Source organism: Mustela nivalis (genome assembly GCF_964662115.1).
Source record: "Mustela nivalis genome assembly, chromosome: 11".
NCBI classification, from domain to species: Eukaryota; Metazoa; Chordata; class Mammalia; order Carnivora; family Mustelidae; genus Mustela; species Mustela nivalis.
In genome coordinates, this window is record NC_139030.1 from 39,204,683 (window position 1) to 39,217,128 (window position 12,446).

The following is a 12,446-nucleotide window of genomic DNA, read 5'->3' on the forward strand; positions in this document are numbered from 1 at the left end:
TGAAACTACCTTTATTCTCTGTTTATCCACTTAATATAAATATTCATACATTTTTGATGTAGATATATTATGTGTTTGAAGATCCCACTGGAGTTGTGACATAAGGTACAGCAAACATCACATTCCCTTTCTAAAATCTAAAATTTTCTGTACTCTGAAACACAACTGGCCCCAAGGGTTGGAAATAAAAGATTGTGGACTTAGAACAATAACAGAAGTGAATAATCTCTGTACTGTCTTAATGATGAAACTAAAAACCAAATCAAGAGCATGGCTTTCTAACCTGTTTAAAATTCAATGTAAAGCTGAATTTTAATGATTTTTCCTATGGTATTTCTCCTTGATGCACCACACTTCAATATTTCTGGTAGAACACAGATACAACTGCCTAAAGCTAGATCATGCAGAGGTATAATTAAATGGTAGAAGACAGAAAAGAAATGAAAATACTGCCGAAAGCATTTCTGGCTTCAATAGACCATAATTTAACAGGTATTCAAGGTAGCCATTCCTGTGGTTTCACATAAAAAACAACATACACACATGTCAAAAAATATACAATAAATGTAAACCATAGTATGGGAGAAGAGGAAGGTGTATGAGAATGTACTAAACAGTCATCACTAAACACAGGAAAATGGGGGGCACCTGGGTGGCTCAGTGGGTTAAGGCCTCTGCCTTCAGCTCAGGTCATGTGTCGCAGGGTCCTGGGATCAACCCCGCATTGGGCTCTCTGCTCAGTGGGAAGCCTGCTTCCCACTCCCCACCCCCTGACTGCTTCTCTACCTGTTTCTCTATCTGTCAAATAAATGAATAAAATCTCAAAAAAAAAAAAAAAAAGTCAGGAAAATGGTAAAAAGAAATCTATGCAACAATTCAGGTGGCAAGGTATCAAAGTAACTACAGCAGGATTTCTCAACCTGAGCACTAGGGACATTTTAGCCCAGATGATTCTTCATTGTAGAGGGGTTGTCCTACACACTGAAGGGCATGATCCTTGACCTCTACTCGCTAAGTATCAGTAGCAACTCCTCTTCCCCCAGCTGAGAAAGCAAAAAAAAAAAAAAGTCTCCAGGCATTGACAACTGTTCCTCAGACCTTTTTTTTTTTTTTTTGAGTGGGGTGGAGCTCGTAGGGAGGAGTATGGAGGCAAAAATCACCCCCAGTTGAGAACTACTGATCTAGAGGCAAAAGAAAGAATAAGTTTAAAGAGACCTTCTTCTTCTAGATTCTAATAAAATGTCAAATATACTTCCCTGTCAAAAGCAGTATAGGAAGAAAAAAATCATTTCTATTTCTCTCAATCTACAAGTGGTTTTATCACGTTTTTTATCTCTATTTTGTAGGGAAGATGAAAATGGCAAATCAAGCTCTCCATTTTCAATCCAAATGCCCCTGCACTCAAAGCAAGAAAAATTTGCTGATTTTCTTGTAACTAAACATGTTAGAGCAACTCTTTTCAAGGAGGGAATAAGGTACCAATTGGTTAACTATAAAAAGTGACAAAACAATTGGTAGTAAATGCATAGACGGTTTTCACCTACGTTCTAAGTATATTATATGCTTTGAACATAATAGGTCCCTAATAAAAACGTGACCTTTTGGGGTTAAAATATTGTTTTCAATCAAGTCATTCTTTTGGAAAAAATTTTTGGTCACAACAGCACTGGGCCCTCCTGCTATGCTGGCACATATGAGCCAAATAATTAAGCTTACTGTAATTACCAATTTCCTTTTATAATAGAAACAGGAGCTAAATGCTTCAAATAATTATACTACTAAAAATCATAACTATGAAAAAAAAGAAAAGAATATATGGGATTTTTTAAACGATTTTATTTATTTATTTGAGAGACAGATCACAGAAAGGGAGAAGCAGACTCCCTGATGAGCAGGAAGCCTGAAGCAAGACTCCATCCCAGGACCCTGGGATTACGACCTGAGCCGAAGGCAACCACTCAACTGACTGAGCCACCCAGGTGCACCTATATGGAATTTTAAGGAGACCTTCTCCAATCCAAAGTCAGTTTTGCCTGGAATTTCTATTCCTGTCAATTTGACAGACTTCAATTTATCTACTAATATAACAAATCTTCCAATGCAAAACAATCTAAAAGCAAGAGTTACAAAAATGTGGAAGACCATCCTCCTTTCAAAGGAATGCTTTACTATTGCAGGAGGTAGACAAGCAAGTAAATAATTATAGTATACAGCATCAACATAAGGTATTACATATTTCATGTGTAGAAGCTCATATTAGCTTAATGAAACATAAAACATCATTTAAAATTATCAGTAATGCCCAAGTCTCCAAGTCTCAGAGTCTGTGCAGATGCCAATATTTAATTAATAAAATAATAAGAGCTATCCATCAGTAGATGACCACAGAGGGGTGGTACGGAAAACATCTTCAGTCAGAGTAGTTCCATATTTATCTGTTTAAGAAAACGAGCTATCGGGGTGCCTGGGTGGTTCAGTGGGTTAAGCCTCTGCCTCAGGCTCAGGTCATGATCTCAGGGTCCTGGGATCAAGGCCCACATGGGCTCTCTGCTCAGCAGGAAGCCTGCTTCCCCCCCTTCTCTGCCTGCCTTTCTGCTGACTTCTGATCTCTGTTTGTCAAATAAATAAATAAAATCTTTAAAAAAAAAAAAAAAGAGCTTCCAATTAAGATTTAATTTTTATTAAAAAGTTCTAAAATTTTTTTAAGATTTCAAAATATAAGAATTAGATGACTAAAGAGATACAGTTTCATTTTACAAAAGAGGTATCTTCCTTCACATAGCATACACTGCCTAATATCAACAATAACAACAATCAGAAAAAAATGTGAAAGACTTTAAAAATCAAGCACTGTAGGGACAAGGGGGTTACTCAATCAGTTAAGCATACAGATTTTTTATTTCATCTCCAGTCATGATCTAAGTGTTTTGAGTTTGAGCCCCAAGCTGGGCTCTGCTCTGGGTATGGAGCCTACTTATTAAGATTCTCTCTCTCTCTCCCTCTCCTCCCCCCAAAATAAAGTAAAATAAAATTAAAATAAAAGGATGTATAAGCAACTAAGTTATGTAGATACCACACGTTATTTTGATTATTACAAAAAGCTTCCAAAAATTAAAGACAAGGAAAAAATTGCTCTGTTTAGGTAACTGGCAAACTTTATCAATTCAGAATCTTAATTTTACAAATATTTATATAATCTCACTCTCAGTAAAACTGCAAATTTTTATAACAGGGTATTTAAAAGAGAAAACATAACTGTCACCCTTATTTTAAAATTTTTCATTACAATTTACTTCAGAGAGAGTCACAGCATTCCATATCGAATTAAGTATCATTAACTCTATGCATATTCCTTTAAAAGGGATATACTAGTTTTTCATCTTTGCCCAATGTCCTTATATTTTCTTTTTTTACTGAAGTTGCAAGGAATATATATATTCCAAGGTATATATATGAAATATATATATATACATATACACACACACACAACCAAAATTTTGTTTGATGTGTTCTCAAATAGACACTAAACTGCTTAAAGTAAAATTACTCCTATAGTATGATGCTGACCCACTAGAGAAAATGCTAGCAAGAGTAAGGGCATGTGTTTAAACTGCCTCTCTCCCTTTAACTATGCTGTGGTCACTTTACTGATCTAATTTACACCATTACTAAACTTTAAAACATACTAACTCATTTAATCCTAACAATAAACCTATTGTGGGGATTATTTTAATTTCCATTTTACATTTAGGAAAACTGAAAGACAGAAATATATCCTAACTGATCTAAAATAATATAATAGGAGGCAGATCAGGGATTTGAACCCAGACCAATGTTTTAAAACCTTAACATACATACAATTCACTTGGGAATCTTGCTGCAATTCAGTTTCTGACCCATTATTTCTGCAGCAGAGGCAAGATTCTACATTTCTAACAATCTTAGCTGTGCTGTAGACACTGCTGATCTGAAGAGCACCCTATGAGCAGCAAAGTTCTAATCTACCCTAGAAAATGGTGGCAAGCAGCAGTAACCCACACAAGGGAGTTTATCCACAGTTAGACAATGAGAGGTTTATGAGGAAACAAGAGTTGCCAGCTTCTGGTTTAGAACTTAATTGTTTCTTGTATTAATTTTATTTTTAAAAGAAGGATGTTAGCAAAATTTACAAGAATTATAGTATCTTTCAGCTCTACAAGCACACACATTATTAATACTGTTAATAACCTGATACTACTACATCTCCCTCCAAGGAGAAGGCCTTTCCCACATCCAAAAACTATGTACAAATGCTCCTGAATATCTAACTTTAACACAGATTCTTTAATCTCAATATATTGAAGAACAGTATAAGAAGTATAAATTTGTGCCTTTTCATATATGGAAAGAATTAAAGGTAGAGTTAAAAATCCAACAATTTCCTAAACATTTGCCACTTGAATAAGTGGTTACTGTGAGAGGACAAGGGCACCCTCCAGGAAACAGTGGGAATGTAAATGTCTTAATAGAATACTACTCAACAATTCTAGTCAATCACTTTCTCCAAAAACATATAGGGAAATGCCCATAACACAACTTTCCTTCATTCTCACTGATGTATGAAATATTTATACCATAATTTAGAATACAATATGTAAACAATATAAATTAAAGCCACTACATAAATATTAAATTCCTATGCTGAGAATGCTCTGGCCTTGGGGTGCCTGGGTGACTCAGCGCGTTAAAGCCTCTGGTTCAGCTCAGGTGATGATCCCAGAGTCCAGGGATCGAGCCCCAGGTTAGGCTCTCTGCTCGGCAGGGAGCCTGCTCCACGCCACCCCCTACCCGCCTCTCTGCCTATTTGTGATCTCTGTCTTTCAAACAGACAAATAAAATCTTTTAAAAAAAAAAAGTCATAAAAAAATAGAATGCTCTGGCTTAATAAGGAACTCTAAGACCTAAAAACTGAAATGCCATCAAATCATTGGAAATAACATTTTATCAAATTTTATACTACCAGGAAAAGAAGTATCATTACTATCAAAATATATTCAAACCTGTTTAAGCCACACACTTAATTCAAAGTTAAGTCTATCCTAAGATCATTCATGGTGTATTTACATATTAGAGCAGCTATATAATAATAAAAAAATACATAAGAAGAAGGGTATTTTATTAATAAAACACAGGAAGGGAGTGAAGGATCCAAGAGAATTCTTAATCTCATCTGAGTAATTTTGGTTTTGCTGAGTTTTGTTGTATTTCAATCAACTTTTTCCTGAATGTACACAGATATACTCTACATTTCTTCCCTAAGGAAGAATTAAATCTGTCACATACTTTGATGAGCTTGTAAAATTTATTTTCAAAACCATAATGGAATTCTGATTAATTGGCTACATATGGAAGTCAGACATCAAAGTCAAAAAAGTATTAGGTTTCACATGTTTAAACAATATTAATTCACACATTTTAGAATTTATTAATACAGACTCCCATCTTAAATTATAACATAAATTAATAAATTTAAACTGTACAATCACTGTAAGGCTAAAATTCTCACCCATGTACCTGTGAATTACAATACCACAATCTATCACATATCTGATATGAAGGTAAGATTACAACACAAATTCAGATTTAGCTCAAAATCCTAAAATGCTTCCACTAAACAATATTCCAAATTCCTGTCAAGGACAAGAACTAGATCATCTCCCACCCCAAAAAATTTGACACTTAGAATAAAAGACACAAAAATACCTGGCTATTTTACACATCAAACATATGAAAACAACCATCCCCAAACTAGTAAGACACTTCTCCCAGTTCCCTATTAAAACTCACAATTTTCTGTTTATTTTTTCTTTAGTCACACAGCCACAATGAAATTTAAATATTAAAAGAACTAGAGAACTGAAATATGTAATTCTGTTTTGTTTTTTAAGATTTTCTTTATTTACTTGACAGAGACCACAAGAAGGCAGAGAGGCAGGGGCGGGGGGGGGGGGGGGGGGCATAGACAGACTCCCCACCAAGCAGAGAGCCCAAGGAGGGACTACATCCCAGAACCCTGAGATCACGACCTGAGCCCAAGGCAGAGGCTTAACCCACTGAGCCACCCAGGTGCCCCTGAAATATGTAATTTGAAAGTTTGCCATCATCCCAAACTGTGACCAGGGAAAGCACAGATGATCCAGTCCATGTTATTGTTCCCAAGCCCACAGGTTCGCTATTGCACTGATCACTAAACTTGAAGCATCACTTCATGGACTGAAATGAATATGGCATACAAACAGAAAAACAAACAAGTTAAACTTTCTGCCTCCTAGAAACATTTGACTTTATCTACAGGATGATTCCTCAGTGACCTTGTGGAACCACTCCTGGGTTAAACATGTAAAGCATACTTCTTCAGCAACTGCAACACTACACTACAGCTCCAAGGGCATTCAACACATTGTCTATTGGGCTCTCTAGATTTATGCTCTAGATTTATGTACACTAGTTTTTACCATTTGCAAAAAATCAACAGCAACCTTTAAAAATGATTGACCTTACATGCAATTTTGAAACATTAAAGAGTATTGAATTGACAGATCTTTATATCTTTTATAAAAGGAAATAGAATACACTCTGCAAGTTAAGTGATTCTTCCAAAGAGCAAATTTAACTTGACCTCACTAAATGGCTACAGATTTGACACACCAATGAGAAGGCTGGAAGGAAAATTTTGATTTATTTATTCTCTGAAGCAGCACTGTTCAAAAGAAATGTAATACAAGTCACACACATAATTTTAAATTTTCTAGTAACTACATTAAAATGGTAAAAAAAATAAAATTTTAAAACATTGTATATAAAAACATATCCAACATATTATCATTTAAACATGTAATACATACTTTTAAAAATCAATAAGGGGTTTTACATTTTTTTTTCATACTAAATTTTCAAAATTCAATGTGTATTTTATCTTTAGAGAACATCTAATTTTGGACAACTGAAGTGGTCAGTCAATAGCCACAAGTGGCTAGTCTCGGCATTACTAGACAGCACAGTTCTTAATCCTTTGAAATCTGACATACCACTACCTGTTTAAAATTTTCATTCATGTTTGCCTTTTCAACAAATAGCTGATCATAAATATGAGCAAAACTGTTAATTCACTGAATAAATCAGGATCAGATCACCTTATCTAAGGATCTGGTTAATACACACAAGAAGCAACTGAATTAATCCCAATTATATCTCAAGTAGAATGCAGAGATACGTCTGATCATCACAAGTGAACATAACACAGAGCAAAAACACAGGTTAAGACAAGAAAGCATCTTCATATCAAACCTTAACACTGCCTTATTTCTAGCCAGCATTATCGCTCTTGAGCACATATCTGTATGTAAATTATCTACAAAACTATTTTTCTGAGTTTGATGAATTTTGGAAGCCATAAAGTCACTACTGAAAATAAAGCACTAAGTATGACAACTGAAAAAACGTTTACAAACAAAATTGTCAACCAGTTACTTTTTAATGCACCTTACACCAACCAACAATTTTAAATTATTCTACATGAGTTTCATTGAAATGAACTGCTCCTACAAATTCCAATTCATTTACTCCTTTTCATAGACATATTTCAAGAACCAAAATTATTAAGAATTTTCCCAAGTAATTAAGACATTTGATTAAAATATAAATAATTTCAACAATGCATTCTCTAGAAAACAACTAAAAGCATTAGCTTAGCACATAAAAATTTGTCCTTAAGGCACATTACTGAATATATCAAACAGAAACTATACTCTTGTTTACTGCATTTACATTTTGTAACACCACATTCAGCAATTTCTAAATTTGGAAGGTCAGTTCAGATTGCACACAAGCAGTAACTTTAAAGCTTAGAAAATTTTAGAAGTTTCTGCAATGTACTTCTGAGAAAACACTCTACAGAAATGTTACAACAGAACAAAAATCAGCACCATTCACACTAATGTCAGTAAGAAGCACAAAATCAGTATATTCAAAAATCTAAAATGTATGATACATGATAAGGAGTATCTTCCCCCGAACTTGTTTAATTCACCTTAGACAATTTTTATTTAATCCACTTGCAAAGCTGAAGAGAAGCAAATGCAGCTTCTTCTGCAGCACACATATCCAAAGCCGATAAATTAATCTTTTGATATTTTCCCACATTTTGTCATCAAAACAACAAAATTTGTTTCTTACCTGCAGTTAGGAGGAGGATCAAGAGTTATTTCAGCTAGCTCCTTCTGAATTCTGTTAGTGAAATGAGAACAGACAAAAAGGATTTGAGATAGTCTACAGAATAACCGGGGAATTACACTGCCCTCTACCACCATGCAGTTAAATGCAAGGCTGGCTTTGCCTTCAGTAATGCTAACATGGCTGCTTCCTCTTTGTTCTCAGAGGCATAACCCAAATCCCTTAACAGAAACTTTGCAGCTTTTTTCTCACTTGCTACTGTAAATAAGTATGACATTCACACCTGATCTGAAAAATAGTCCTCTATTAGTACTCAATAAAGGATATAAAATCTATTTTAAAACACTTTTTACCAAAGAAATTCTCTTTTCAAGCTTATATGCAAATGAGATAAAAAGGGAGGAGGGAAAGCAGTAGAATATTTGACAATGACTTCAAGTCACTTTTACAGAGGTAAGAATTAACAAGTTATTACATGAGTACGTTAACAGTTTTGACAATATTTTATGTCAAAAAAAGTTTAAAATTTACAAACATCTTTATCAGTGAAAAACTTCTAAAGGACTCTGACATTCTTATTTAACCAATTCTGTTTCCTTAATCTTAACTACAGCCCTAAAATTGAATAAATCTGGGAGGAAAGAAATAATAAGATAGACAGCCTATTTAAGGGGGAAAAAAGCAGTTCTCCGATTTTATTCAAATTTAAAATGCTTTCAAAACTTAAGATGTGTTTAACATGTTCCTCAGCAAGATTACAGCAAATTGAGGACGACTCTAAATTATTTAAAAGACTGCTGCTATTTAATAAAACATTCTCAAATTATTAATACTTGGTTATTGATAGAGGTGAAAGTTCATAGAAAAATAAGATTACTTATAAATCACTACAGAATGCAATATTTGAACAGTTTTTGTATTTTCTTTTTCCTTTAGTTGTGATCAATAAAAATCAACAAAATGTCAACATTGGCAAATGCTATAGACACATTTGATATATAATTAAATAGATTTCATGGATATTCCCCTACTACTACAGTGGAGACCCTTGACAGAATCTTTTTTTTTTTTTTTGCCATCAAAAATAATAGAAATCAACAGAAAACAAATGACCTTTCATATATACCCAACAAAATATGTTTCTTCTGCTGTTGAGTGTTAACATGTCAAGCATATCCACAAGTTTCAGAGTGAAGAGTCACAAATATAATGAAGTTTTCAATAGCCAAGTGCCATCCAAAATCATAAATGGCTACTTTTTTGTTTTATTTGCATTCACAAGAATACAAGCCATAACCATAAGTTAACTACAAAAAAGTAGTCCCTGGATGCATGACTTCAAGTCATGTTTATAAAACTGAAAGCAAATTTGGAGCACAATTTTAAACCTGCTTTCAAATATAGCCAAGGCCTTGAATTTACAATTTTTCTAGCAAACATAATCATTTCTAATCATTAATTAAGTTTCGTGGAGAAGCACTGCTGATCTCTAGAAGTGTCAATTTCAATGAAGAAGAGTATGACTCATAAAAAGGAACATCCTCAATGTACCAGCTAATTTGGGCTCACCAAATTTTCCTTGCCAACTCCTAAAACAATCTGTCAGAATGTTAGTCCAGGCTCTACTCAAGGACACTCTTACTGAAGTTACCAAAGTACAGAGTAAGTTCACTTAAAAGTACAATTCCAGGGAGGTGGCTTATATACCACCTAAAGAATGACAACTCATTCAAGTGCAAATAAAAGTGATCACGAAGTATTTCTGAACCAATGCCACTGCTCTGTAAAACCAACAAAAGTGTCCAACCATTTGGAAGACAACCTGATAATGTGCTTTATCCTTTGACACATTACCTTTTAGCACTAGTGGACAACTTAGCAGTGGTTTTGCTAGAGAGTTTGGTGTTTTTCTTCTGCTGGGTGGCAGAAGGTTTTCTTTCTTCCTGTTCTTCAGGCTCTGGAGCGGCTGGGTCTCGCTGGTCCGCATCTGAACTACCACTGCTGGTGCTGGGGCTCTCATCATCGGACCTTTGCCTATCACTGGACATCTTGGTGAAGTTATTTCTTGGAAAACTTTTAAAGAGAAAAGGAGGAGGGGGAGGGGGGAAATATTAAGTCTAAGAAATAAACCAATAGCATTTTCTTCTCTCGATATTCACCTGAAGTCGTATTTTAATGAAAAACACTTCAAAGTGTTCACACTTATCTCATCACACAGCAAGGTTACAGGGGAGGTGATGTGTCTCGCAACGCCAGCGTTCAAGGATTTACCGAACTCAAGTTAGAAAACCCACTCACATTTTTTTCCATCCCTTGGACAATCTATCAATTGTCTACTTTCTCAGAAGGCATGAAACAGATTTGCCAGGGAACTTAGGCAACGAGCATTAATAACATATGACACACTGTAAATAACAGATCTCGCTGAAAAATGTTAAAAAGTCACTAATAACGTCTAAATATTTACATACTGACATTGGTCAAAGCTACCAAATTCCCTTTCCGAGAGGAAAACATACCCTGTTAATCGCCCATATGCTTATTTAAGGTGGCGATTCCTCCTCTGTGCACGTAAGCCTTTAAATACAACACTTAGGAATTTAAAAATCAACTAACAAGCTGCTCTAGCCGTTTCCACGGCCAGCAGCGAAGATTCATCCGGCCAAGACCGAGCTGCCACCCTGGGAAAAGCAGAATCCAAACTGCACCTTCTGCAAAGCTCCCAATGCCATCAAGGTTCCTCGCTCAATTTTTACATCACGGACCGACATTTTGTCCAAAATAACGAAAAAGAAAAATCAGAGGCAAAACAAACAAACAAAGCCCCAAGAAGTGCAACAAATTTCCGCGCCCGCGGAGGCGAGCCGCGGCCGGCGGCGGCGGCCACGCAGCTCCGCGGCCCTTTGTGGGGAGGGCCGCGCGGGGGCCGCGGGCAGCGCTCGCCGCGCCGGGCGCCAAGTGATGCGAGCAGCCCGGCCGGCCCCGCCGCGGCTCGCGGACACCGGCGGCGCGGGCGCCCGGCGCGAACAAAGCTGCCCGCCCCCGCCCCCTCCCCCACCGCCGCCGCCGCCGCCGCCGCCCCGGCCGCCCCCCACGCGGCCCCCCGGCCCCGCCGCCTTACCTCGGCCGCCCGCCCGGCCCGCTCGCGCGCCGCTACGGTGTGGGGGAGGGAGAGAGAAAAAAACCCTTCCTTAAGGAAATGGAGGCAGCTGGGGGGGGGAAAGGGGGGGGGAGGGAAAAAAAGAAGCCGAGGAGGCTCTGGCCGGGGAGTGTGGAACATTGAAAGTCGGAGGGGGTTGTGCAGTGCCGGGCTCCGGCCGGAGGGTGGCGCCGCCCAGCGCCTTCGGAAAAAAGGGGGGGTAGGAGCTCGGCTGGGCGAGGGCGCGAGCTCTCGGCGAGGCGGAGGGGACGCGGGAGACCCCCGCGCGCTGTGGCCTCCCGCCGCCGCCGCCCGGCTCGGCTCCTCCCGGCCGCGCAGTCAGCAAGTTCCGAGGCGAGCGCGGGGGGAGGGGCGGGCGCGGCGGCAGCGCGCGTGCTCGCTGCTTGCCTGGCGGAGGGGCGCGCGCCCCCGGCGCCCGGCGGGCGCGAGCTCTCCCTGCGCGCTCCCGCGCGCTCTCTCCGCGCCTCCCTTCACCCGGGGGGGCGCACGCGTCCGCCCGCGCGCGGCCAGGACAAAGAGCGCGGCGGGGACCCAGCGGGCTGGCCCCTGCCGCCCTTGGCCGTGGAGCCCGTGCCGGAGAGGGCGGGGGCGCGGGCGCCGTCTTGTGGGGCCGCTGTGCCGCGGGGTGGCTTCCGGCCTGAGCCCGCCTCCGGAGCGAGGCTGCCCATTGGGCTACCCGCCCCGCAGGCTGTGGCCGGGGTTCTTTAGGGGCGAGATGGCCGAGGTCATCCCCAGGGCTGGCCACATCCTTTCTGTCTGCGCTGGGGACGGCGTGGACCCCGAGGCCCCTAGGCCTGGGCAAGGACCGTGGACGCGTGGTCGGGAGTCCCCCAATGCCCTAGAAGGCTGGAAACTAATGGGTATCGTGGATGAGGCCAGGCACGCCCGTGGAGGGAAGGTGCCTCTTGCCCCCTTGGAGCCAAAGGGCCAAGATGGGGTCTAGGGTACTGAAGGAGGAAAAAGGGATTTAGAGACGGGGGGGACCAATCTCTGCTTCTCTTTGGCCCTCAGCCTCCAAAGGGAAGTCCTTCAGAATGCTTTAAAAACTTACAAATCCAAAACATTATTTTAAATG

The 12,446-nt window shown here is 39.3% G+C and overlaps 1 protein-coding gene across 3 annotated transcripts in view; it reads right to left on the reverse strand.

Moving 5' to 3' along the window:
• The window catches only part of UBE2E3 (ubiquitin conjugating enzyme E2 E3), an 86,058-nt gene extending 74,117 nt beyond the window's left edge, over positions 1-11,941 (reverse strand). The window contains exons 1-3 of one of the 3 annotated variants that reach the window (XM_082690577.1): positions 11,333-11,941; positions 10,066-10,284; positions 8,215-8,265 (exon numbers count right to left, since the gene is read on the reverse strand). In XM_082690577.1, the coding sequence (XP_082546703.1) occupies positions 8,215-8,265; positions 10,066-10,259 (245 nt within the window). In that variant the 5' untranslated portion in view covers positions 10,260-10,284; positions 11,333-11,941. Of the gene's footprint in view, positions 1-8,214; positions 8,266-10,065; positions 10,285-10,730; positions 11,172-11,332 lie in introns of those variants that run through there. The other 2 variants (XM_082690578.1, XM_082690579.1) reach the window with 2 other exon arrangements.
• Between the last annotated feature and the right edge of the window lie 505 nt (positions 11,942-12,446).